This window comes from Agelaius tricolor, unplaced genomic scaffold (genome assembly GCF_023055355.1).
Source record: "Agelaius tricolor isolate 1412-34295 unplaced genomic scaffold, bAgeTri1.0.p SCAF_35, whole genome shotgun sequence".
Lineage (NCBI taxonomy): Eukaryota > Metazoa > Chordata > Aves > Passeriformes > Icteridae > Agelaius > Agelaius tricolor.
Genome location: NW_027269295.1, coordinates 2,790,785 through 2,817,307, shown reverse-complemented (window position 1 = coordinate 2,817,307; position 26,523 = coordinate 2,790,785). Strand labels below are relative to the sequence as shown.

The 26,523-nt window shown below is 39.7% G+C and overlaps 1 protein-coding gene across 7 annotated transcripts in view; it reads right to left on the bottom strand.

The window, feature by feature from the left end:
- Positions 1-19,177, bottom strand: part of B3GNTL1 (UDP-GlcNAc:betaGal beta-1,3-N-acetylglucosaminyltransferase like 1) — a 109,772-nt gene extending 90,595 nt beyond the window's left edge. For 5 of the 7 annotated variants that reach the window (XR_011683428.1, XM_071452935.1, XM_071452936.1 and 2 more), the window contains exons 1-5: positions 19,079-19,177; positions 15,631-15,747; positions 15,430-15,529; positions 10,498-10,562; positions 1,785-1,850 (exon numbers count right to left, since the gene is read on the bottom strand). Coding sequence is in view for 6 of the 7 variants with exons in the window: in XM_071452935.1 (XP_071309036.1) it covers positions 1,785-1,850; positions 10,498-10,562; positions 15,430-15,529; positions 15,631-15,747; positions 19,079-19,129 (399 nt within the window). In the remaining variant the exon portion in view is untranslated. Of the gene's footprint in view, positions 1-1,784; positions 1,851-4,072; positions 4,250-10,497; positions 10,563-15,429; positions 15,530-15,630; positions 15,748-19,078 lie in introns of those variants that run through there. The other 2 variants (XM_071452939.1, XM_071452940.1) reach the window with 2 other exon arrangements.
- Positions 19,178-26,523: the final 7,346 nt, after the last annotated feature.

The window sequence follows — 26,523 nt, the reverse complement described above, 5'->3', positions numbered from 1 at the left end:
TCCAACATTTTCCCTCTCCTCAAGGCTGAGGGTGGGCAAGGCAGTCAGATCCAAACTGACCAAAGGACTGCTCCTTTTGCTTTTAATAAAAAATAAATTACCTTATCTTGACCCACAGGTTTTTTCCACCTTCTCTGTCTCCCTCCACCCCATCCTCCTGAGGAGTGACAGAACCCAGCCAAGGCAGGGCCACCACAAATACCAGACTGAAACAGGACCATAAATTCACCTGAGTTTGGAACATGGCAGAAACAGGTTTGTGTTGCTTAGAAGAGATCATGAAGACTCTTCAGTCTACTCAGGTCCTCTTTATTACTTGTTTATTGTCATTTAACAGCTCGTACTGAGGGTTGTTGGGCACTAAAGTATAACAGAATATAAACAAAACAGTTGAAATACTTCCTAAAAAAGACTACAAACTGTTTAGTTGAATTTAGTCTAATTTTAAAAGTTTTAATTTGCATCTATAGAAGCCATATAAGCAAGAAATATGATAGCTTTTAGCACTAATTTCCATAAAACAAGCATACTGGATTAACTTGCCTTTCTGGTTTTTTGGCATCTGACTGCAGAATTACATTAACTGATGGATATCAGAACAAAAACAACTTTGGATTTATCATTTTATTGTGTTTGTAATGTGAGTTAGGTTAACTGCTACTCAGGTACTATTAAAGCTACAATTTAATAAATCCCATTGCAAGGGATCAGATTTCAGAGGAACCCTAATACAGGTGGTGTGATGAGCAGGTACACATCCCACTGCTAAGCAGCAGGTTGTTTGGCAGACATTCCTCAGCCAAAAAAAGTGTCTTTTGGAGTTCAAAAAGTTCAAAAGGTGTTTAGCTGACAGAGAGTAACAATCCCAAAACTGTGTGTTTTGTTCAGATACCTGCAGGAAACACCTTCATGGCAGACCAAGTCAATCAACCTTTCCTTTCCAGAAACCTCTGGCACATTGAAGTATCACAAGAGAAAATGTCAGAAATGTGGAAACAATAAGGCTGATTCTGCTGATAAAAACAAACTCAGTTTTCAAGTTTATAAAGGAGTATCTTTGTCAGTAGTATTGACTGCCATAACAAGTATATATATACATATGTATGCACAACAAGTATATATATATATTTTATATATATATATATAAAATATCTTTGGATAAGTAGAACATATGCACAAACTCTCTCGAAAGAACATTGATCCTAACCAAAGAAAATCATACAAAACCAAAATCACATCGATCAGAGAAAAACTCTCTCATAGAATATTTCTGACAGTTTATTTCACAGGAATAAAGAATGGAATTCTAATAATGTTTCATTTTACAGGCAGACAGAGAGAGAATCTTCAGCTGAACTTTAGGCCAGTTGATCACTGGTAACAACCCATACAACCCCTATGGTTTACAGCTCCTTAATTATTAAAAGCAGATAAACCATAGCTGTAGCCAATCCTTTGCAGCTTTTCACATGACTTGGAAAGGCTACATAAAAAAGGCATTCTCCTTTAGATTACAGACATTAGCCAAACCTATATACTTATTTGCAAAAGACTATCACTGTTGTAATGAGATCTGGTTTTCTGAAGAGAGAAAATAAAAGGAAGAAAAGAAGTTCAATCTAAGCCCTCATTCAGTGCAAGGATTAAAAATAAAGGAAAAGAATACACTGGTTATTGCTTTGCCTCCCCCAGCCCCACTGTGAAATTTTCATATCCTTTTAAAGATGTATCCGGAACTCTGTCAAAGAAAAACCCAGAAATACACACAAGAAAAAAGTACTCACACTGTTTGGGTGTTGAATGGCAACTTGGTGCTGCAGCCTAACCCGCTGTGGCATCATCACATCATCCTGGAATAAATAGCACACTGTTACTGAACATAAAAAGGGTCACAGAACACTACTGACACACACTAGAATATGTTGCTAAATGAACATCATTTTACTGGCTGGCAGTCAGAAATGCAAATGGAACAGATATGAAGAGACTTCACACTTTTTGTGGATTGAACTGGATGCTGCAGGAGCTGGAAGTGATCAAAACTACTCCATGACAATGGTGCTGTGATCTCAACACACGTTGCACATTTATTTCTCAAGAAACTCTCCAACTCTTTCCCAACTCCCCCAGCAGCACTGGCAGTGTGAGGACAAGGAACTACCCTCAGTTAAAGTAGCAATGGGAGGAAATGTTCTCTGAAATCTGGCGGTGCCTTGTTCCACTGAAAATGAAAAGCCTTTGGTCTCTAATCTAAAAAGATGTCATATTTCATAAAAAACTAGTACTTGTGAAATTAGAAAATTCTAAGGAAAAGGAAAAAAGGGAAGTACCCACACTCATAGAATGCATTAGCATAGACACTGGATTTAGATTTTGTGTAGTACTTCTTCCACTTGCAGCATAAAGATCTGCTCTATTTACATACAAAAGGACAGGTTGTTTTGTGAAAAGTCAGTAACTTTGCTATCCTGCCTTGAACTGTTAGGAGAGATTCCTTTCAAACTTTTATTATTTCCTGTCCAAAATTAAATCCTTTCTAGACAGTGATTCTACAGTTTATAGAAACTATAGCATAATTTTTCTTCCCTAAATTTTTTAGGCCCCTGAGGTTTCTACCTATATTCTTTTCCATGTTGGTGCCATACTTCTCCCCTTTTAAAGAATCAGCCTTTTTTAGATCCTTGTTAAAGCTAACACAGCCTATTTCTTCTCAGAGTATTTCCAAATAAACTTAATCAGGCAAACATAATTCAAAGGAGCCCTGAATTCCTGTTCTACAGACACCCTTTTAACAGTTCCTCACACTGAAATCATTCTGGTTTTCCTATTAGAGCACAAACCCTCAATATTGAATTTCCAACCACTTTCACATTAAAACTTCCCATCAAGTCAACAGCAACAAAAAGAAAATAGTGTTTAAATATCTACAGCTTGAAGAGTTGAATGACCTCACTATAAAGGTGCCCCTACAGTTTTATCAAAACATGCATGATAAAAAAAGTTTCAGAAGTAGATCCAACTATTTAATACAATTCAAGGTTAAAGATAAAACTAAATAATAATAAAACTGACTCTTATCACACATAAGTTTATAAAAGATGGGAGGACTAAGTTGTCAAAAGCATTTTTCTGTATTTTGCATTTAGGATATGTTTAGTAATAAACATGACAGCTGTTCCTGATTTTCAAAGCCAATAGAGCAAAAAACCCTTCTGATTTCCCATGACTTCAAAACTACAATAATATTATTTACCACCTCATCCACTTTTATCCATAGAGCACCAGAATTCCAGTTCAAGCAAGTGTTCCCATAAAACCTTTACCCTATTTCCCACAAGAAAAATCATAATCCCATTTCTTTATGCCAAATAAGAGCTGATTTTTGTGAATTAAAATCTGGTTTTCATACAAGCAATAGCAGATATATTTTAACTGAACTGTGTTCCCTCCTTTACAAGTTGCTAAGGGTCCTTAGATGTTTTCTTGGTAAATCCAAAGGAAGGGGGAAAAAAGCGGGAAAAGGGGAAAAAAGGGAAAAAAAGGGAAAATGAGAAAAATAGGGAAGGGAAAAAAATGGGGGAAAAAGGCAAAAAAAAAGGGGAAATCCACCAAAAAGGCAGGAATTTCGATGCTCAGAACAACGTTACCCTAATTTTTTAAAAGCTACAACATTTGCTCTTGTGCTAAAAGATCTCACTGTTCGTGATCCCACACAAGAGAGAGAACTCTCACATTCACAAAGATGAAAAATAATATACTTGATTTAAAAAGGTTAAATCAGCATGGAAAGCATTCAAACCAAATCAAAATAACCTATGCACCACAGAGGTCGATGTCATGTTTTCAGAACCACCCAGTTTGACAGGAATGGCCCCATTCCCCTCAGAAAACACGGGGTCAGTTTGATGCTGTTGGCAAAACTCACAGATCTGGGGCTTAGGCTATCAGAGAGCATCAGAGTTCTGTAAACTCCAGCTAAAGAGGGGGCACTATAACCACAAAAACTTCTAAATGCCTCTTTTTATTAATACAGCTTTGTTCTCTAATGCCAGAAAACTCTGTGAACTCTTACCCTGTATGACCTGTATTTCTTTTAATAATTCTGTCTGATTTTTTTATTAGCAGCTTTACACACACACTGCACTGCTGGATGGTTCTGGGAGACCTTCTGAGTTCATGGAAGGAGAAAGAAAGATGGGGGAAATAAAGAATATAATGGTTTAGGACATAATCCCAAATACTATAATAATGAGTAATTAACAATACTATATATAGCATATACTAATACTATATATAATACTACTACTAATAAATAATACTATATATAATAAATATAATAGTTTAGGGCATAATCCCAAATACTATAATAATGAGTAATTAACAATACTATATATAGCATATACTAATAGTATATATAATACTATATAATACTACTACTAATAAATAATACTATATATCATAAATATAATAGTTTAGGGCATAATCCCAAATGTTATAATAGTGAGTAATATAATAATACTATATACTAATATTATATATAGTATATATACTATATACTATATATAATATTATATATATATACTATATATAATATATATAGTATATATATATATTAGTATATATACTATATACTAATATGATATATAATACTAATGAGTAATATAATATAATAATGAGCACAAAATATAAATCACACCTAAGACAGAAATGAGATTCAACCATCATTCAGCTTTTTTGGATTCAGGTTGGTACCAGAAAAGAAACTGCAAAATCCAGTTTTGACAGATTCCTCACTATGGGTGACTGGAAAGGTAACGATGCATTTATAAATGTATTTATCATGAAACCATCTCAGGGAACTCAGATGGATTTAAGACTGGTATTTAAAAACCTAAATAAATTTGAATGAGTAAAACCAAAGTGACTGTACCACGAAGTAAGAGCACCTTAAAAAGAATTATGGAATTTTAGCAACTATAGTATTAAACAATTAAGATGGTAAAATATTTTACCCAAGAGTACACAATGAATCACAAATTTTCTATCAAAGCTGTTGCACTTCTGATATTGAATTCAGCAAATGTATTGCCAGACTTTGGTTTCTACAGGCAGAGTTTGGTCATCTTTTTTTTTTTTTTTTTGGTTTAACAGTGAGAATAAAACCTCAGTAATCAGGCAAACACTTTCCAAATTATTTTTCGCTCATTTCAGACAGAAAAAAAAGGGCCTATACAAAAAAGGGAAGTATATTTAGTTTGTTTCTGTTTCCTAGGTGAGAGTAGGGAAGATAACAATAGTAGAAGTGACTTCCATTGAAAAATAATTTTAACAAAAGAGAAGTTTACAATAAAATCCAATTTTCTCTGTTCACATGGAAGTCTCTAATGGTTGTCCCCTAGTAGATATACAGCTGACAGGATGAAGAGAAATTTCTCACATGAAAAGAATGGACAAAAGAAAAGAAATTTAAAATAAATGCTAAAGAAGTGCATGCCTTCCCTAATCATATACTTGGAATACAAAAGCTGGCCCCTTCAGCCAGGCCGTGTGGAGCACATTGGGCTCCACAGTGGTGACTTCATCATCTTCCCTTAAAATTTGGTGCTTCTGCACTTGAGAAAGTAAAACAAAATATACAATTCAATGCACAATAGACATCTACTTCTTGCAACCAAGGGCAAGTTCACAGAAAACAAAATATTATAGGTCAGTACTGAGGTGCTTTCTTAGGCTCACATTACAGACTCAGCATCTCCTGCTTTTCCAAACTCCTTCATATTTGGCTGCTCAAAATAAAAAAATAAAAAAGGATTGAGAGCTGATACACTCCCATAAGAACAGCTCCTTCTTCCCATCACAGCTATTAAATTCAAAATACAACCAGCAGCAGCAGCGGGAGGAATGTTTCACTCACTGAGCAACAATATGGCATCTCCAAAATCTTTCAATTCATCAAATGGTCCATTCATTTATCCTGCACCTGCTCAGACCAGAGGGAAAATCTTTCCTTGCTATTGTTCAGTTCAACTCCTTGAAGCAGGAAAGTGAAATGCCTGGGACCTCCAAGACCTGGCCTGTCAACAGCTCTGCTGCAGGAAATGCCCTGAACCCAGGCAATCCTGCAGGGGCTGCTGCTTGAACACCCCCACACTGTCAGACTCACTGGAACCAGGCACTCCAATGGCACCCACAGATCACCTGGGGCTGATCCTGGCAGTACTTGCAAGAAAAAATCATCAGAAAAAATGCTACTTTTCTGTTTCTACTCCCAAATTAAACTGAGAAAGGGGACAACAAAGAAAACATTTCAAATTTAAGAAGCTGACTGTGTTGAGCACCTTTCTTTTTTTTGAGCAAAGCAACAAACAGGTCCACATGGAAAGATCTACGTGGTGCTCTTATGAGCCTGACAATCTTTTTAATGGAATCTTTTATTAAGCATCACTATTAGCTGGTCAGGAAACTTCTGCTGTAGAAGCAGCTCCCACCTCAGTGCATTTATTCAACAAATGCAGACACATGCCTTTCCATATCTTGCTTTTCTGGGGTCACTGGAGATCACCTTTGATTTTTTCTCATAGTTAGATCACTGAAAAAAATGATGTGTTTGCAGCCAAGTGAAGCAGGTAATTCACAAGGTGTTCAACAGCAAAGCCAATAAATCCAGACAAGAGTAAAACTTCACCAGTGATTCCAAATGCCCTCTTTAACTACTGAATAGATGAAGACACATGTAGGGAGAGGTTATGGCAACCAAATTCTGAAGGTTTTCTTCTTCATTTAACATTTCATACCAGACAGAGGCATTTAATCTGGTTTTAATACACCTTTATAAAACAATAATAGGAATGATGCCTTTGAGCACTCCTATTTTGACTTTTTGGGGCTCATTAGTGAATAGGAAAGATGGACAATTCTTCTGGTAATGGAGTTCACCACTACATCCACATCTGCTAATTGTGTAACAGCTTATTTCAGTTTTTAAATCAGAGGATAAGTTCCCAGTATGTGAAACAACAACAGAAAGGAAATACATGACCTCTGATCACATCTTCATTTCCTAAGTAATACAGACTAATTTGAAAGAGAGGAGGAATATTTCAGAAGTTTATTGATGCCTGTAATGGCAACTAAGAGGAAATCCATGCTTCCAAAGCCAGGGAGTTACAGAGGCTGGAAAAGCCAATCTGTTTGTGTGCCTGACACACCTGGCTGGGGAAGGTCCCACCACCTTCCTCCAAGGCCTTTAGCAACACCCCCTCAACGAGGTGGGCTTGAACTTGAACCTCAAGGAACACATGCAATTTGAAATTAAGCAATTATGCCCACAGCAATTAAGAATTACCATTCCCAATCTAAATCATGCAAACAAATCTTCCAAACCAAAAGGAACAGGTCAGCAGCTGCCAATTCCATCACAGGAATGAGAAATCTGCTGTGGTTTACCCTCATTTTTGGTGAATAACACTTACCTGTGTTCCCATGGCATTTTTGACTATTAGCAAGCAGTGACAATGTGGGAACATGGTTTAAAGTCATGTTTTTGAACTGCCTGAGAATCTCTGAAATTGTGATACATTGCCAACAGAGCCTTTCAAAAGATTAAAACAAGCACGTTAAGTTTTCAAGTGATTATGACTGGGTTTGAAACACTGCAGGTCAACAAAGGACACATTTTTATGTTTCTTCTTTAACAGTAAGGAACTCTCCAACAACACACTGAATAAACCTGAAATAAAACCTAGAAACTCTATAGAATAAACCTGAAATAAAACCTGGAAACTCCACAGAATAAACCTGAAATAAAACCTCCACAGATTATTGGGATGAAATGAAAGCACGATCCTTTTTTAAAGAAATACAGTTTCAGACAAGTAGAGGCATGTTTATGTGCATGTCAATGAAAACAGCAGTTCAAAGCAGAATTTTCAGTGTAAGAGTTCTGCTGTGCTGCAAGGGGGTAAATGCTTCTAACAAAGATGGCACCACCCCAGAGAAGTGATAAATTACAGCTACAGCACAATGAAACTGGCAGATAAAGTCATAATGCAGACAATTTGAAGAAGAAAAGCTAACAGTGAAATATATTTGCAAAATTAGCCCTCATTTTCCCACATTGTGAAAAAATTGTTAAGTAACTTCAATTTTTCTACTTGTTTTCCCAGAGGGGGAAAAAATGCCTTAGTAGCTTGGAGGTGAAATCTGTGACAACAACCACAGTAAAAAACTCCACAATAGCTGTTAGTCCAACAGCTGCCACTTCATACTAGAAAAGGCTGATCAAATTCTGACACTTCTGAGACCTGTAGCCTTTTTTTTCCACATTTCTTCCCAGTTTGTTGTCCTCAGAAATCTGTGTTGAGAGACATGACATGAGCAGCTTGGCTCCAGCTGGAATGGCAAGCACAAACATCCTTGCTGGAGCCAGCAGTTCCAAAGATGCTCCCAAACACGCTCATCCTCTCATTTCACTTCACAGAGAAAACAAAGAATCCACCACAAGCCAGGGATGCATTTCTCCAGCTATTTGTAATGTGCACAAACAGCTCCATTCCTCCCCACATCCACCTGTAGCAGAGCTGAAACGGTGGCTGCACTCCTGAAGGTCAATTCCTTGGCATTACTGCAGCACATTCCAACAGGCTGATATCAACATTCCTTCCTAGAGAGCTGGATCCTGGACTGGTGACTGAAATGAAGAAGGTAGGTGGTGTGTGGAAGCAGAGTTGTTAAACAGCTGGCAACATCTGTGCCCCAGCTTCTATCACACAACATTTACTAACTACAGCCAAAACACTGAGCAATTTTTGGACTTGTAGCAGTTTCAACATCCATTTTATTTGGTCTGATCTGTTTTCAGCAAAACATGGTAGTCACAAGGGGAGACAGTAGAAAATACATTTAAGTTATGCCAGGTATTTAATATTTCTTTTGTAACAAGACTGGGTTTCTGGTAGTCCAGAATGCCTCTGATTTGAAGAAGCAATAGAAATGCATAGAACAGAAAATCTTTTTAACTTCTCCTAAGTTTATCCACACTGTAAACCATAAAATCCTCAACTCACTTCGAGTAATTCTTGGTAATATTAAATATAAACTTCTGGTAATGACAATATTGCAGAAATACACCATCATTACCAGTTATATTCCTTAATAACTGTAATTTGATTCCCTGATGTTTTGTTTTCCTGGCATAGTCAGCCAACAGAAACAATACAGGAGCAGGAAGATTTTAATATATGGTAAATAACAAATTGAGAATTCTGAAGAATCACCAGGAAAATATGAATTAACTTCATGTAGAGAATTTGATTTTCTAGTTTACTGCTAGTGATTTTCAAACAACTACATCTGTCTGGATTGAAAAGAAAGACTAACCCATAATTTACTTCAGTACATCATGCTATACATACTTGAGACAGAAGATATGAAGCTTCATGGGACAAGAGTAGATTAATTTCTCATTCATGTACTCAGATAACTTCAGCCAGCTCAAGCACACACATTTCTCATCCTACAGACTCCCGAAAATGCCCTTGCAATGTAATGCAAGCCTAGAATACCCAAACTTTGCAAATCACAAGTTCCCCTGGGTTTTGTTTTTTCTTTTTTAATTTTAGATATGCAAACAGCCTCGCTGACTAACAATATATCACAAAATCACAACATTTTAACATATGAACAAAAAAAAATTTCTTCCATCACGTTGATAAGGCAGGTGGGGTTTGCAAACGGAAGGATTTCCCTAATTAAAGCTGAGAATGTTGTGAGAGCAGGTATGGGAGCTCTACAGCCACTTTTTAACAAGCACAGCCAACCAAAATATTCAGTTGAATTGGAGCTGAAAACCAACCCTGCCAGCAGCCACTTCATCCTGTCCTACCCTAACCCATAGTTCAGTTCCAATGAACTGAGGGTTCAGAGGGAAATAAAAATCCATCTTCAGGTGAAATTACAGGAGATCAGTGAGCCTTGAAGGTCCTGCTCCTCTTGCCTGCTCCCAGCACACGGCCCCACTGCTGTGCTCAGCTGGGCACCTTTGTGAAACCATTCCTGCATATTCAGCTGCACAAGTGAGATCCTTATCTGGGGCTTACTGAGCTCAATGGCTTCACAGAAGATATCCAACAAAGGACAGGAAAAAAAAAATTCAGCTTGGAAGGTGAGACTTCTCCTATTTTACATCAAAAAGCCAGTAGATTAGCTCTTAGTTTCTCATCAATACAATTTTCTGAAGAATGTGGGAAAGAGAAATCCTCAAAACACCTAAATACCAACCTTGCCCAGCCCTGTTCACAACAGCTTGTGAAATCTGATATTATCAAAGAATGATGTAAGGCTTTCTACAGGTTGGAATACAACTTTACAGCCATAAATAGCAACCAGCACGTTAAACAAACTCCTTTAGGCAGGTTGTCTTACAGCAAATCAGCAACTCCATTAAAAAGGAAAGGATTATATTGACAAAACCAAGTTAGACAAAAAGCATTAACTTACTGAATCCAGAAAGCAGAGATAGGTTCCTGAGCTCTGAATTACTGCTTGATTTTTAGCAAATCCAACTGTTGAGAAAGCAAAGATAAAAATATGGAGGAGTTTTTACTGTCACATCTTTTTAAATCTTAATAAAATGAGGAATAAATGAAAAAAAATACAAAAATCAGTATCACATAAGGTACCAGATTTAAAGCAAGGTAATTTGTGAATATTGAAATAGGAGGCCTATGTCAGTCACCTTCTCTGAGTGACTACCAGAATTCTACAATCAAGTAGAACAAGAGTACTTCTGCCAGCCCTCCCCAAAGATATCATATGTAATGTGTATCTTGAAGGGGGCAGGTTTTATATCCAGAACCTCAGCTTGTAGAGTCACAGACAGCTTTGGGCTGGAAGGGACTTTTAAAGGCCAACCCCTTGCAAAGAGCAGATACTGAAAATCTTTGATTCATCTTTTAAGCCTTAAAAAATACCAGCAAATCATAAAATGACCAGAAACTGCTGTTCTTCCCATCAAAGTTCTCAGAAGGACTCAAAAAGTTCTATTGGTTGGTGCTTGTCAAATATAAAGTTTGCAAATGCAAAACCTTCACATGGCATTCATGTAAAGGGGATGCAGAGAGGAGCCAAAGCAGGCTGATTGATTAGATACATACACAGGGCACAAAGGGGATTTATTCATACCATAACATCTTGTATCATCAATGCAGACCACACTGAAATGTCACTTCAGACAAATGACAATATTGGCACCCAGGGTGTCTCAGTTTCTGACCTCCTGACACTTGGTGAATCTTTTTACCAACCCATTCATTTCAGAAAGAAATGAATGAACCAGAGAAGAAAATTGTTTTGTCAGCTTAATTTCTGAAGTAGATGACTGTTCTGGAGGATCAAACAAATGGCAGAAGCAGAAAAATGAGAAGGAGCAGGAATGCACAGCTGAAGGTAAGGATGGGACTGCAGCAACCACGGGGATACACCCACAAGGTGGGAATGCTTACTGGGATCATTTTTGCAGGTAGACAAGGTGAACCTAAGAACTCTCTGAATTCTTGCCCTGGGCAGCATTCTAAGAAAAGCCCAGACTACATCCAGTGCTAGTCTGAAAAATGCTGCATGGATTCCACTTGGTCACAAATGAGACACCTAAGCTTCCTTTGGAGTATTTATGGAACCAAGTCAGGGAATCCAGCAAGAACACCCTGACCTGCAAAATAAACATTGTGAAGACAAGCAATACTGTGGGGTTTGTTACTCTTTGGGGGAAAACTAGAAATGTAAAGCCAAAAACTCTCACCATGAAATGGAACAGAATAATTTTAAATAATATTATCCACAAAGTTTCTGACTTTGCATTTGAAAAAAAAGCAGAGTTCTCTAATTCTCTTATCCTTTTATGTGTTACAAATTTAAGTTAGCTCAGGAAACAGATTTAACTGGGCTCAAAGGTTCCCTTAGTTGTAATGCACGTGCTCCTTGGCTATTTTGCTGAGCTGTCCAAGTACAGAAAAAGACTTATGACTGCATTTCTTACTGCCTCAAGGAACATTAGCACCAGAAGAGGACTAATAAAGGCCCTTCCTTATAACTGTGTTATTTTTTCTCATGTACTTTAATCCTCACCTCAACTTCTCTTCATTGTGTGTTTTTTGGCTTTATTACTTTACAGGATGTTTACATTCTACCTTGTACAGAGCTATGAATATGGAATCTCATCTGCACAGTAACTCTCAGTCTCCTTCCCACTGGCAGTAAAAAAGCAGCTGGCAGAGACAGGAGCTGCCACAGCAGCAGAGCTGGGTCCTGGCACCACAGTTGGAGTGGGAAACAACTGATGCAAGTCAGCAGGCCTGGGCATGCCAAAGCTGCAACCCCCAGCCCTCCACTTCCCCCTAGTAAAGCAGGAGATAAAGAACAGCACAAAAATGATGACAGAATTAAGTTTGCCCAATTTTTAACACACCAGTACTATCAGAAGGCACAGCAGCTGTAAAGCAGCCTGGACATACATTTCAGTGTATTTCAGCAACTTTCAATGGATAATAATGAAATTACAAGAAAATAGTGAAGGAGGCTTCAAGGCAACTAGAAGATGGCAATTATATTACTCTATGAACTTCCTAAGTATTTCAGATCTCATTTTGAAATAAGCCACTTTAAATAAAAAAAAGAACTATCTAGTATTTGTTATGAGTTGGAAAATATTTCTTGCTGTGTTTAAGACAGAAACATCCTGAAATTTTTCATATACCAGATATCTTTCAGAGAAAAGAGAGAGAAGAAAATACACATATTTTTTAAATTATTAAGAAGATAAATATAACTCCCCCTAGAAGAAACTAGGTATTAAAAATTCTTTCACCACAACAAATTCTGTGTTTGGCATGAGTAAAAAAAAATTCTTTAATATTACTCTAGTGAACAAAATGAAATGTTTGTGCCAGGTCTCTGAGTTTTGTAAGGCCTGCTTACTTGGTGAAAAGAGCCTGTTACCATGGCTACAGCTGTAAAAACTTAAGCCTCAGTGAGATATTAACATTCCTTACTCTTGGAAAGAAAAAGGTTTCCTTTTTTTAGGCAAGTGACCCTTTCTTTTTTCCAAGGTTCCCCCCCCTTTCTTTTACATGTTCGAAAAGAATCAGAAATAAATCCTAATCTTGTGTAAATAGTTGAAGATGTGAAGCCTGCCTAGTACATTGTTTCTGGACCAAAGCATCTTCTTTTAAAGGCAAGACTCCTTCCAGTTGTACCTAGTCCTTAACAAAATGAAAGTAAATCACCAAAAGCAAACAAATGCTATGGATTTCAAGTAACCTGCTTCTAAAATTTAACAGCCATGAAGTAAAGATGTCCTTGTTTTAATGGTGACCTGAGAGTGTCTCCCACATGGATAAGCCTGGGTTTGTTTTTTAGCAGCACTATGCATTTCACACTATTATTTAAATTACATATTTCAATAGTGCACAGCCCCTCCTACCCCCAATTTATTAGAGATCTATTCAGTCTCCAGCTACCCCAACACTGATAAATGCATGCTAAACCAAAAAATAATCTAAATAATCTGACATATCCCTAATGGCACAATGGAATTCACAACTGGAACTCACTTTTAGGTTCAGTTTCCTGAAGTGAAAAGGTGAACAGACATCAGAATTCTAAAATTTTAAAAAACCCCATCCTGCTTGTGTGTTCTGGCATACTAAAACCTAGTTTATACACAATTGATACAACACTCTAGTAGGAACAAGACTTTAGACACAGCAAATGTTTATAAAAATGGCAAATATGTTACACAACACGATGGTATCAGCAGAAACATTACTGGCTATCCTAAGAAATGGAATTAACAACCTCTGGGATTATTCTCTGATTTAAGAAATTGCAACCTTCTTAGTCTCTTGATCAGTTTCTTGATCAGTAAAAGAAGTCAGTTTTGAAAAGAGACTGATCACCCAATAGCAGAGGGGGGAGAAAAAAGAAGAAAAAGTTACAGGATTATGAGTAATTCTTGACATTGCTCAAATCCAGCTGTGTCAGTTGCCCAAAAGAGAAAAAATTCCCTCTAAAAACCTTGTCTGCCTTTTGTCATTACCAGCCCAATAGTTCTGATATTACAAGCTGCACTGTCAAAACACCACCAGTTCATGCTAAAGGTATTAAAATACTAAAAATATTTATAGTGAGGGTTATGCTGTGTTACTTCAGTATTGCTATGTCTGACAACTATTTAAAAACAGATGTAAAGCTACAGTCAGGAGAAATGACAGTAAATAAAGCCAGGGGCCTCTACCAGGTTGCAGATGAATTCAGTGCACAAACTCCCAATTTATTTGCATGTTTCAACAGGGGATGAAAAGCAAACTTTCTGGAACAGAAGTGGGCTTTTGCATAAGAAGATCATCTTGAGGAGACTCTAAAGAGCCTGAGTTTTTTACACTTCAAACAGGACATGCAGTGAAAAAACAGCAACTGTCCAAATTCTGTGTCACAGTGTTTCCAAAGTGTGACTTTTAAGAGATAACTTCAAAAACACAAACTTGGAACCAACAATTCCTACCTGTCTACTCATTAAAACAAAGTCCAGAATGGGAGAACCATTGGTTACACAGCTCCAGTAGAAAATGTGAGCACACTGCTCTTCCTTTGTGATCTTCCAACTTTACTGGCACTCAACAACAGCTTCTCCAAAAACCAACTGACTTTTATTTCTGTTTCACATTGTAGGAAGATTTTGTGCTAAAACCCCCCAAACATAAACCAACCAAAGCAAGCAAAAGAAAATCTGTTGAGAGAGAGACTTATTTGTAATCTTCTGCAGTGGGAGATAATTCATATTAGCATGCAAATGAAGAGGGGATCACATCATACACCTGTCTGACAGCTCACTAAATATATTGGTTTAGCCCTTTGAGGGAATACTTGGGACTTTAGTGAGAGTTTTTAGCTCACATCAAAACTTCTGAAACCTCTGTTTCGATTTGATCATTGAAGCAATATCAAAAAGGTATTTATTTTCTATTTCAGGGTCTATTTTACTGGACTGAAAGATATGCATTTACTTTTAAAATCCTTATGCAAGGAATTTTGAATATTTTTTTTTCTTAAAACCCATCTCCTGAAGATAAATCAGATATCAGAAAGCCACAGTAAAATTGTAAGCATTAACAACATTGTGTATACTACAATTAAACAAAATTCTTTTGCTTTTGCAGAGTAGAGCACACAAGTGCTTAGCCAAGTTCTTTCCTTGAACATATAAACAAATTCTACAGGGCCAAATTCAAATTGGAATGAGTTTTCAAACAGAGCTCTAGAAAACAATGTGGGTTTTTTCCATTGCAGTGGAAATGGCTACAAAGACATTTTCAAACTCAAAATCAGAAGGTGCCTGCAATAAGAACCAAACTCTCACAAAATGAATCTACATACCACCTCGAGGCTGAGAGGAATTGTTGGTTCCAATGACTACTGAAACACCAATTTCTTCCAACTTGATCTTCCATTTTTCAATTATTTCAGCTGAACCATCCTAGAAAAAAAAATTACATAGATGCAGCTATTTTAATTTGTGTGTTGAAGTGAACCAAAACATTCTTGTTAGAGACAGTATTTTAAAGGTCTGAAACACACCTTGCTGGCATCATTAAAAACTGACAGCTCCATGGTTCCTTTAAAATCTTGCTCCCAAACTGACTTCAGGCATTCATCTAACCAGCACTCACTGTTGTGAACAGGCAAAATGATAGACTACAAAAAAACAAACAGAGATCCACATGCATGTCAGGAAGCATATTTTTGTTTATTTACAGTATATTTAGTAAAAAGGAGAAGTAGCAGATCCTTCTGAAACTAACTTTCACCAAAAAATGCATCTGAAAAATATAAAAGTAGGTGAAGAACCTTTATTTTCTTACAAATATGATTTGCTTTCTTCTCTATCAACCTTCTTTTTAAATTAAGTTCCACAAGATGGTTTTTGGTGGAAGTCCAAGGAAACAAGAGAGAGACCACTGAAGCAAACCCAGAGATGAAACATCTGTAACACCACCCTAACCTGCTTCTGGTATTCCTGCATTTCTCAAGACACTTTTGTCCTCCATTAATACATCTCACTCTTCAATTTCCCCTCAAGCCTAATTGGAGATGCTCATGCATGCAGCTGGGCCCTCAGGGTGCAGCCAAGATTTTAACATTGACTCCAGCTCCACACTCTGCCATCCCAGCCTTCCTCTTACAGCCCCTTGGCTCACAGGTGCACACACAGCAGGAAAACACACCTGAAAGATTGGAAAATTGGTTAGAAACCAGAGAGGAGAGCTTTACCTGTTCAAGTTTAGTTTCTCATCACTGATCTAGTCATCCCTAAAAAGCCAACAACCCCCAGAATTCTTTCAGTGTCTCAAAAGAGAACACACTTCCTTCACAGCATGCAAAGGCTGAGAAATCAGCCTGGTGGAACACTGGCTGGGTTTGAAAAGGCAGAGCCAAGTCTGAACCTGCTAAAATTACTTTTAGATGGGGAACTTAAGGGCCTGAGGAACTCCTAAAAAGTCTCATGGGACATTTCAAGAAGTCCCTAGAAACACAAACTCCTCATGATGTGGGGTAACCACAAATTGGAAGAAAGAGAGGATTTGTTCCTATTGTGAGCAGGAGAGAATCCTAAGAAACAAAACATTTTGTTTGATACTGAAATGGAATTATTCACAATTTAGTGCCAAGGTGCAAACACAGGTGCACCCATCAGAAGGCAGAGTTTTGGACACTGAAGGATGTGCACACAGGTACAACCCAATCCTGTGTAGGGTACAATGATTAACAACATTTCACAGCCAAATAAAATAGCAAACATCTAAATGAATGAACCTCCTGAGTTTTGGCAGCATGATGGAACAGTTCTCAAAAGAAGTAGGATAAAAGCTCTTTAAACTTTAAGGCAAAGTAGGCCTTTGGTTTGTGTTTTAGAGAGATAAAATAGGGAGAAACAAAAAAAAGTGAAACTGATTACCCAATAATTACAACATACAGACAAAAAAGATTATTTCAGAACTGTCTCAGATTAGTACTTTGAGACTATAATAAAAGAAAAAAAATCTGAGTTTCTGAAGTACTATATTCAATTTACTCAAGATTTTAATATTCTTTATGTGGACATGGCAACTAAACATGACCCTACACATTCACACCAATCAATCTAACACATTCATGCACAAAAAAGGGTTCCACAATTCTTCCAATGACAATGTAAACTTGTGCAGTTTTGCACATCCAGAAAAATCCGTTATTTTTCAATTTGTTTTCTGATTCACTTAGTAAAAATTTGACTAAGCCATCACCAACTGGCTTGCCATTGGTTTGAAAACTGGAACTTCTTTGCTTTTTTTCCGTGGTGCACTCCTGTTTTAAGTCAGGGCAGCAGTGCAAAATAGCAAGATGATGTTTGACCTCCCTGTTTGGTTTGAACTGAAAGCAGAAAAAAGTACTTTGAGGGCAGCACATAGAAAACAACCCATAAATACCTGATGGCACCGAGGTGCTCTCAACTGAACTGCTCATAATATATTTACATGCTCCTAAACATATGACTGTGAGCAAATTCTGCTTCCACAGAACCATGCAGAACTGGACACCTGCCAAACTAAGGCCCAGAGCTGAAGTGCTGATGATACTTCTGTGTAAAACCTGAAAAATTAACAAATCCACACAAATAACTGTACTCAGCAATAGGATTAACACCTCAGAGTATTGCTGATGTATACTAGAGTTTCACCATTTTTGCTCAGCTCACTGGTATTCTGTGTTTAGTTTTAATTTGAGGATAAATCAACAATCTAGACCTGCATTTCTCCCTCATTCATTACCAGATTTGTACCCTGGATTAAGAGTTGCAACTGGGCAGTCATAAATTGGCTTTTAATGTTGTGTGACTGTATCAGAAGAATTTGATCTCCTTGGACCATTTAAAGAGGGGAATAACATGAACCAGGGCACTATTTCCCTTACAGGTACAGTCTCATAGCAAAAATCCCAGCTGGTAGCAACCTCCAGAGACTGTGTCTGCTTCTCCTGTCCCAAAACAAGATCAACCACAGTTCTGGCATTGCTGACAAACCCTCTCTCCAGAGTCAAACACCAACCTTGCTAAGGCACTCACTAAAAGCAGGCATAAAAAAACCCCTAGAATGGTTTTTCCAGTGTTGTTTTTTTTTTTTTTGCTACAGTTTATGCCAACTCCTACTTCCCAATCCCAGCACAGATGATTATTCTAGTTCTCCTTGCAGCAGTCCTTCCTGTATTTGAAGACTGCTACCAAAACAGTGAACTACAGAGGTGTAAAACTCCCTCAAAGTCATTTTGAGTATTTGGGGGATAAATTGCAAACAACTAATGTGCTTTTGGCATTACAAATCATCTGAGTGACAATCTGAGCGATCTGAGTCACAATTACCATTTCATCAGCTGAGGCTGATTTACAGCAGCATCCAACAGAGAGGATTTTCATGGCCTATGAGCCAAATATGACTCTTGAAACAGAGCTGTGAATCAAACCTGGACTTGAGCATTGTGACACTACCTGGATTTCCCTGAACTCCACACATTCTACACAAGTATTATATATTTTTTTGTAGTTTTATATTTCTATTTATATGGCTATATAGGCACAAATAGAGATAGGTGTTGTATATTTAACTTTATTTATGTGTTTTATTTATAGATAAGTGCGCATATATACAAAATTATATATATATATAATATATATGTACAAGATATATACACACACTATACACATATATATGCATGTGTATATACATATGTATATACATATACATATGTACATGTATATGTACATATACATATATATATATACACACACTTGTACGGGAAGTAACAAAAACAGGAAGTGTTGTAGGAAGATATTACGACTTTCGTTGCCAACCCCGTGGTGTACCCGAACGCGCCGGCACCGAACCCTCCGGGGGAGCCCTCCCGGGCCAGCCCCGGCCCCGCCCGAGCCGCCGTGTCCGCCCCGGGCACTCCCAGCCCCGGGCACCCCGGCCCGGCCCCGCCTGTCACGTACCACCTGCACGGGGGGCTCGGGGCTCCCGCCGGCTCTCCCCGGCTCCGCCATCGCCGCCGCCCCGCAGGGAGGAGCGGGAGGAACAACCACAGAGACGGAGGCTGGAGCGGCCGGAAGAGGCTCTGCCGGCGGCGGCTGCCGAGCCCCGGCCCCGGCCCCGGCACGGTTCCCGACCCCGGCCCGTGAGGGCGGCCCGACCCCGGCCCGTGTGGGCACTCGACCCCGGCCCGTGAGGGCAGCCCGGCCCCGGCCCGTGAGGGCAGCCCGGCCCCGGCCACGGCCCCGACCCCAGCCCGTGAGGGCACCCGACCCCGGCCCGTGAGGGCAGCCCGGCCCCGGCCACGGCCCCGACCCCGGCCCGTGTGGGCACTCGACCCCGGCCCGTGAGGGCACCCCGGCCCCGGCCCGTGAGGGCACCCGACCCCAGCCCGTGAGGGCACCCGGCCCCGGCCCCGGCCCGTGAGGGCACCCGACCCCGGCCCGTGAGGGCACCCGACCCCGGCCCCGGCCACGGCCCCGACCCCAGCCCGTGAGGGCACCCGGCCCCGGCCCGTGAGGGCACCCGGCCGCGGTCACGGCCCCGGCTGTGAAGACACTCATACGGAAAATCGCGCTATGAAAAACCAGTGTCCCCAAAAAAGACAGAAGAGCCCTGCAACTTTATTCAAATAAAGAGCGAGGCCACACACCCGCGGGGTTTTCTCTGTCGAGGACCTCCGTTTTATCCCAAAATCCCGGCCGCTTGTTGCCCTCTTCCTTTCCCAGTGCTGAGGTGTTAGGAAGGTACAGCCATCCCGAATCGCCTGCCACGTGTTCCCCCCACCGTAAACATGGCATTTTCCAAATGTAAACATGGCATTTTCCAAATGTGAACATGGCATTTTCCAAATGTAAACATGGCATTTTCCCCAAAGTTTTGAAGTTCAGGCTTGTGCCGAGCCTTGTCAGTGTCAGGAGTCAAGTTGCGCTCTGCAGCAAACCTGCTGCTTGTTAATAGAGACATGAGGACCCATTTCAAAGACGTTAACACCCATATCTTCACTCATGTTTGTTAAGAAATTAGCACACATTTTCCCTCTCACTCTGATTCCGAAATTGATGCTGCCTGCGCTTCCCCAACTGGTCTCTAAGCTCAAACCTGTACATTTTCAGCAGTGTTACAATGCTTTTTCAAAGTTATTTCCCACACTGAGGTATTGTGTCAGGTAGTAGCCTGTTTCAACTGAAATTTGTGGAAATTGAAAAAAATTTTTCGCTTTGGAGTTGATCATCGTACATATTCCTGGAGAATGATAATGGTAATGCCAATGTTCTCTAATCTCTCCAGTCTGGACTTTTCTTGGCCCAAACTACTGTGTTCAGTGTTTTTTTAATAAAAAAGTTTCTAATAACCTTTTAAAAGGAAAAATTGCTGGTTGTAATGGTGCCATTATCATAGAATCATGGTGTTGGAATGGAATGGACCTTAAAGATCATCCAGTGCCACCCCCTACCATGGGCAGGGACACCTTGCAGTATCCCAGGCTCCTCCAAGCCCTGTCCAACCTGGCCTTGGACACTTCTATAGATGGGACAGCCACAGCTTCTCTGAGCAACTTGTGCCAGGGCCTCCTTACCCTCACAGTAAAATATTTGTTCCTGATACCTAACCTGAATTTCCCCTCTTTCAGCTTGTACCCATTACTCCTTGTCTTGTCACAGCAGTTCCTGACAAAGACTTCCTCTCCAACTTCCTTGTAGGCCCTTTCAGATACTGGGAGGCATTTCAAAATATACTGGAATGCATTATTGATCATTTATTAACTGAAATTATGGTTTTGCAACCACTTACTGCCTTAAAGTATTCACAGCTAAAAGGGATTGCAGCACCAGGCCCTGTACAACAACCTATTCAGAATTTTTAAAATTTGCACAAAGAAATCTTTGTTAAGCAAAATCCTGAGATTATCCCTTGTTTATTTGAAGAACCTGTTAAACAGCCAGACAATTCAAGGAGCAAACAGAGCAGAGTTATCTTAAAATGTTGGTTGGCACACAAATCTGAGAACTGAGGTGAGGAAAACAGCCAAGCAGTAATTCACCCTCGGAATCTATTTCAAATTATCTGCACAGCTTCTCACCGTGCAGCCTGAGTTTAATCTCTCCATGAGCAGCACTGTTAAATATGATCATTCCTGTTTCTGGCGACAAAGGCTGCTGGCACTGCTGTGTTGCCTGCGTGCCTTGCTTTATCTAGGAAAGTGTAGCAGAGTATTGCTTTACTCACCCTAAACCAAACAAAAGTCCCAGTCAGGGACAGCGCCTCATTAAGCGAAACAAAATGCAGACAAAGCCCTTGCTGCCTTCCCTGAGGAAAATACAGAACCAGTCAAACCCACCAGAAATGTTTTCTAAGTTATATTATGTAGCTGACCACAGAAAGTAATGAAATACAAATTTCTGCTTAGAATGTGATTTTTGTTTGGGGTGGGTTTGGAGAGACATTTAAAGGCCCATAAGCATGTGGAACCTATTCAGTGGGATTGTCAGGGCAACCTAGGCAGCTAACACCCATTGTGAGAGTTCTTACCTACTGGCTTTTGAAATTCCAGCAGGCATTTCTGTGTCCTTGGGCAACTTGGGGAACGAAATAGTTTCCAAAATACAGTCAGCTGTTTCACTGCCCATTCCACTTTCATGTGGGGCAGAATGGAAAGAGATCTCCACAACAGACTCATTAAGAACAAAGCAAAGATGGTTTGGTCCTAGTTCTACTTCCAATTGCTCTGTGTTAAAGGTTTTTCTCAGTGATGGGGGCAGCTCACAAAGTAGTCCTCACAGCTAAAAGCGTTGCAAACTCAGACATTTCTTATCAAATTAGTGTTTAGCTTTTATTTCTGACAAAAGAATCTTTTGAGGAGTATTACTGTGAACCTAAGATTTGCAGTTTCTGGAGGCTTTAGCTATCAAATAGAAATTTTCCTCATCTTAATGGAAAAACATAATATCCAGAAAGCTGGTTTTGTTGTTAGGTGGGGTTTTTTTGTTATTTTGGTTTTTTTTACATATAACTGTCATTTCTAAAATGACACAGACAGTATGAACAACATGGGCATATTGACTTGTGAGAGCAGATCTCAGCTGATTTCACTGGAGTTTAAAAGAAAATAAAGCAAGACTGCTTGTGTAGGCTATCAGAGGGGTTATTGAGGCCAAGTAGCCTTGGGTTTAGTTCCTTTTTGAAAAGCTCAAATAGTAACTGGGGTAGTAAAAATGGATCTATACAAACAAATCTGTTGTGTTGTGGAGCACGTGAGCAACTTAATTTGGTTGTATCTTTATTGGAAAGAGAGAATGAGTGAGTAGAGAGTGTTCTTTTAACACATTTGTCACTGAAGTTACAAGCTCTGGTACTGAAGTATTTCCAGAACTCACTATGTTGAAAGGATCATTCAACAGAGTAGGTAAAAAATTCAGCTCTGAGCAAGTTTTGAAACCACTTCTATTCAAAGAATGCTTTGAGCTTCCAAAAATGCTGTTATTTTCATAAAATGTCACAGTTGAGCGGCAAGAGGAGAGGGGGGCAATATCTCTCATTATAATACAAAACAGCAGAAGGGGACATGAGAAGCTCATCTAGTGCTGCCATCCTGAGACAGGCTCAACTCACAGGCACCTCCTGGTCCATGGGACTTCATAACCTCCTCAGCCACTTCACTGCAGCCCTTGCTGTCTTTGCCCATGGAAAGGATTTCTTAATATCCAGCTTAGTTATTGCAGCACTTTCTAAGCCCCTTGAAATTCGGCTGGCTAAGATCTTTTCCCTCTGGCTAAAAGACGAAGACTTCTGTGATCTCCCCAGTTTTAGAGCTGTTGAGGCTGAGCCTACAGCATAACTTATCTCTTTCACACAGATGCTTTTTACTTCTCTCTCCCCCTCCATAGTGTTCAGCTCCCAAGGTACAGTTCCTCTCTTTGAATCCTCTTAGTAACAGCATCTTAATATTTTACCTCAGGCAAGAATTATCCTACTTTGCTCCTACCTTAGTAGATTTGGCACTTTGTCTGCCTTTTAGACCAGATGTGAAAAGTTTTGCTGGGCTATTAAAAAGAAAACAAGATCCTTACCACCCTACCCTGCTTTTTTGCAGGCCTAAGAAGAGATTTTATAATCAAACACCCTGACTAAATACTACCAAGGAGGCCAGCAGCCTGCCCAAAGATAAGACCAGAATTTCTTAAAAAGGACCCAGGCCCCCATCCCTACAGCCTGTACCTCCACCCTAGGAGGCTGCTCAGCCCCCTCCTCCAGGGGTCCCCTGATAGCCCTCTCCCCGTGCCTTTATCCCCTGCAGCTGTGTGCCTTCTCAGCTGCTTTCTTGTTAATGCCTATGTTAACCCTTTCTTTGCCTGAGGAGCCTTGCAAATTCCATCACAAATCCTTTAGTCCTTCCCCAGCCTGCAAGCCCTTTATTAATTTATGATTTTATGAATTTGCAAATTGCTGTTGAGTTTCCCTCCCATCCCACGCTTTTGTCGAGAGATCTGATTTGTTCAGTGATGTTTTAGACCTTTGTTTTTTCTCCTGTCTCTGTTCTGGATGCTCTCTGGGCACTTTGCATCTCTGTTGGAGAATAAGCCCCAGCACCAGTCCTGGTGCTCCTGCTGGGGCTGGACCAGAGCAGGATTACTTCTCATGTCTTGCAAGCCATACTCCTGTTTGCACAGCTTAGTGCAGTGTTTGCCTTTTTCACAATGGCTTGACACTGTTAACTCCTAATCAGCTTGTGATCTATTATATCCCCTAGATCTTTTTCTGCATGAGGGAAACAGTATTTTAGCAGTTTTATTCCAGTCAGCCACATGAGAAGAAAATGACTGAAGTAGTGTGAGTGAGATTATCTGCTTTGGGCTTCAATGCCAGGATTGTTTACTGGTTTCCAATTAGTTACATGTGTACACCCTGTTAAGGGAGTTGCACAAGGGCTGCTAATGCCTTCCTTTGGCCTTCAGAGCATTTATTACTAGCAGGGACTAGTACCTAAGAGTTATTTGGGCCAATTTCCCTGTGTACTCAAGACTTCAAATGCTCAGCTTACAGGCCTAATTGCTCTTACAATTTAGACATATTGAGTTTGGGTAACCTCACTGAAAATGCTGCTGCTCCTTAGAGAAGAAACGTTGTTTGATACATTTCTTTCTCTGAAACATTAGCTGTGCTTAGAAAGGATGTTGCTTGTTTCTTCTTTCTTCTTTTCAAATGAGTCAACCTGAAGAAGCTGGTGGTTGTTTTGATGAGGCAGTAAATACCACAAATATTCTGTTAGCTGCACTACTGGACTTGGGTAGCCTTGTGGGTGAAAGAGAAAGATCCCTTTCATTTCAGTACCAGCCCACACCTCCAAACACACACTCTCCTTGACCACCAGTCATCCCAGCCCTTGTGGTTCCATGTCCTGGCCCACAGTACTGTGATGTTCTGCAGGTTCCCTGTTCTGCTCAAGCCATTCTCCTCCCTGCTCCAGCTCAGGCTGCTGAGTGTACCTTTATTTTTAGTATGATTTTGTGGCATTAAAACTGCAGGAAATGAGGTAGTGACAAGTGAGAGGCACTTCCAAAGAACGGAAGCAGATTAGTGCAGGTTTTTCTTTGCCAAGGGCTTTAATATTTGAGCAATATTATGCAAAGTTAGACTTGAATTTGGTAATCTTTTCCTAAAGGAATGGTTCTAAATAATGCAATAATTAGTAATAAAAAGTATAAATTTATTTTTTAGCTTGTGAAATCACCTGGAGGATCCAGTGATAGGCATGTGATTATGGTCTTACCACCTCAGTTAATACAGTTTGGGTTTCCTACTAACAAACCAATGTGAAACTCAGTAAAGTAATAAAGGCATTTTCCTTACATACCCAAAAGAACTTCATAAGTAAGTTATTTGGAGGGAAAAGGTTCTTATTTACAAAAGATAGCAAGATTCAGATAATGGGAAGAGATAAAGGGTGGCCTTGAATTCCCATTTTCCTGTGTGCCACCACTGATAACCCTGGAGAATCAATGCTTCTGCTTGAAGAAGAGCAAACCTTTCACCTTTCCAGCGTTCACTTGAGGTCCTTTGTTTTTCAAAACCGTGCCTCTGATCTTCTTGATGACTGAACTGTTAAACACTTAAAAAATCAAGTTATTCTGAAGAGCTGAGGAAAGTAGGTGGAAGTGTCTATTTCCCAAAGATTCCCTGGTAAGTACATACTATCCACAGACAGAATTTTGTTGAACTTCTGTACCTTTGGGAGCTTAAACTTCTTTGTGTTTAAGTACAGGAAGCATCTGACATTTTAAGATGGGAAAGTGCTTAAAGAAATAAATCATATCCCTCCAAAGGAATGTATACATAACAGGAACTGGGATTTGTATAATATAAGAGATCCACAGACCATGTATTGGATGCAGATCTTTATATGACACACAGGAAGAGAAATGAGTAACATTTTGAATTATGAATTAGCCAAAGGCATCTAAAGAAAAGATACAAGAATTGTATAGCTCTGGAGAATACAGCAACATTTACTAAATATGTCTTCATTTAAAACAGAATTCAGTAGGTTCTTTAAATCTTTATACTGCCCCATAAAAGACATTTTATTATGCTGTATTATATCTTTTAATATCTCCTTTAAATGTTAACCTGCTCTGAAAAGTGGATCTTAAATTACAGTTTATTGTGACTAATTCAGTTTCAGTTTTGTTTAATTTTCAAGCCAAGACTGTTCTGCATTTTCCTGTAAATGCCAGCTCATCACACTTACCCTGGGTTATAAAATTAAAAGTTTTCAGGTTCATGCAGCTTCAGTAATACAGATTTTTTAAGAGTTTTGTTAATGCTAATAATAGTGCTGATAATACAAAGGCAGTAGAGAGAGCAGCTCACTCCCTTACAGCTGTCCTGGCTGTGTGTTGTAAAAGAGTAGCAAAGATATAATTCTTGTCAGAAAATTGACCAGATGTGAGCACAGCAGAGGCAGGAAACTCTTCCCTTTCAGTGAAAAACTGTTACTCCATCTTTATATTCTTTCTTTGCTGAATGGAACCCTTCTCAAGGCCAGGAGGGCCTTTGGACAGCCTGAGAAATGCGGTGCTAACCTGAGTGTGTGCAGCTCTCTGAGGAAAGGAAGCAATGAGCTGTGCAAATGGGATCTGTGATGGTTTGTGATTGTCTTATCCAGCAGTGCCCACAGGCAGCTCCGGGGCTGTGGAAGGGCAGGGACACAGCCCGGGGTGGCATTATCTGTCACAGGGGGATCCAGAGGGGACTTGCTGTGTGGGACCACTGAGCCCAGCTGGGAGGCAGGGACTGCCCCAGCCCCGTGGGGCTGTGCTGTTGTCCAGGGGTCTGTGTACAAATCACCAACAGGACAGGACTGCTGGGAATGTGCCTTGAGCTGTTTCATTTTCCAGCATCAGTCTCA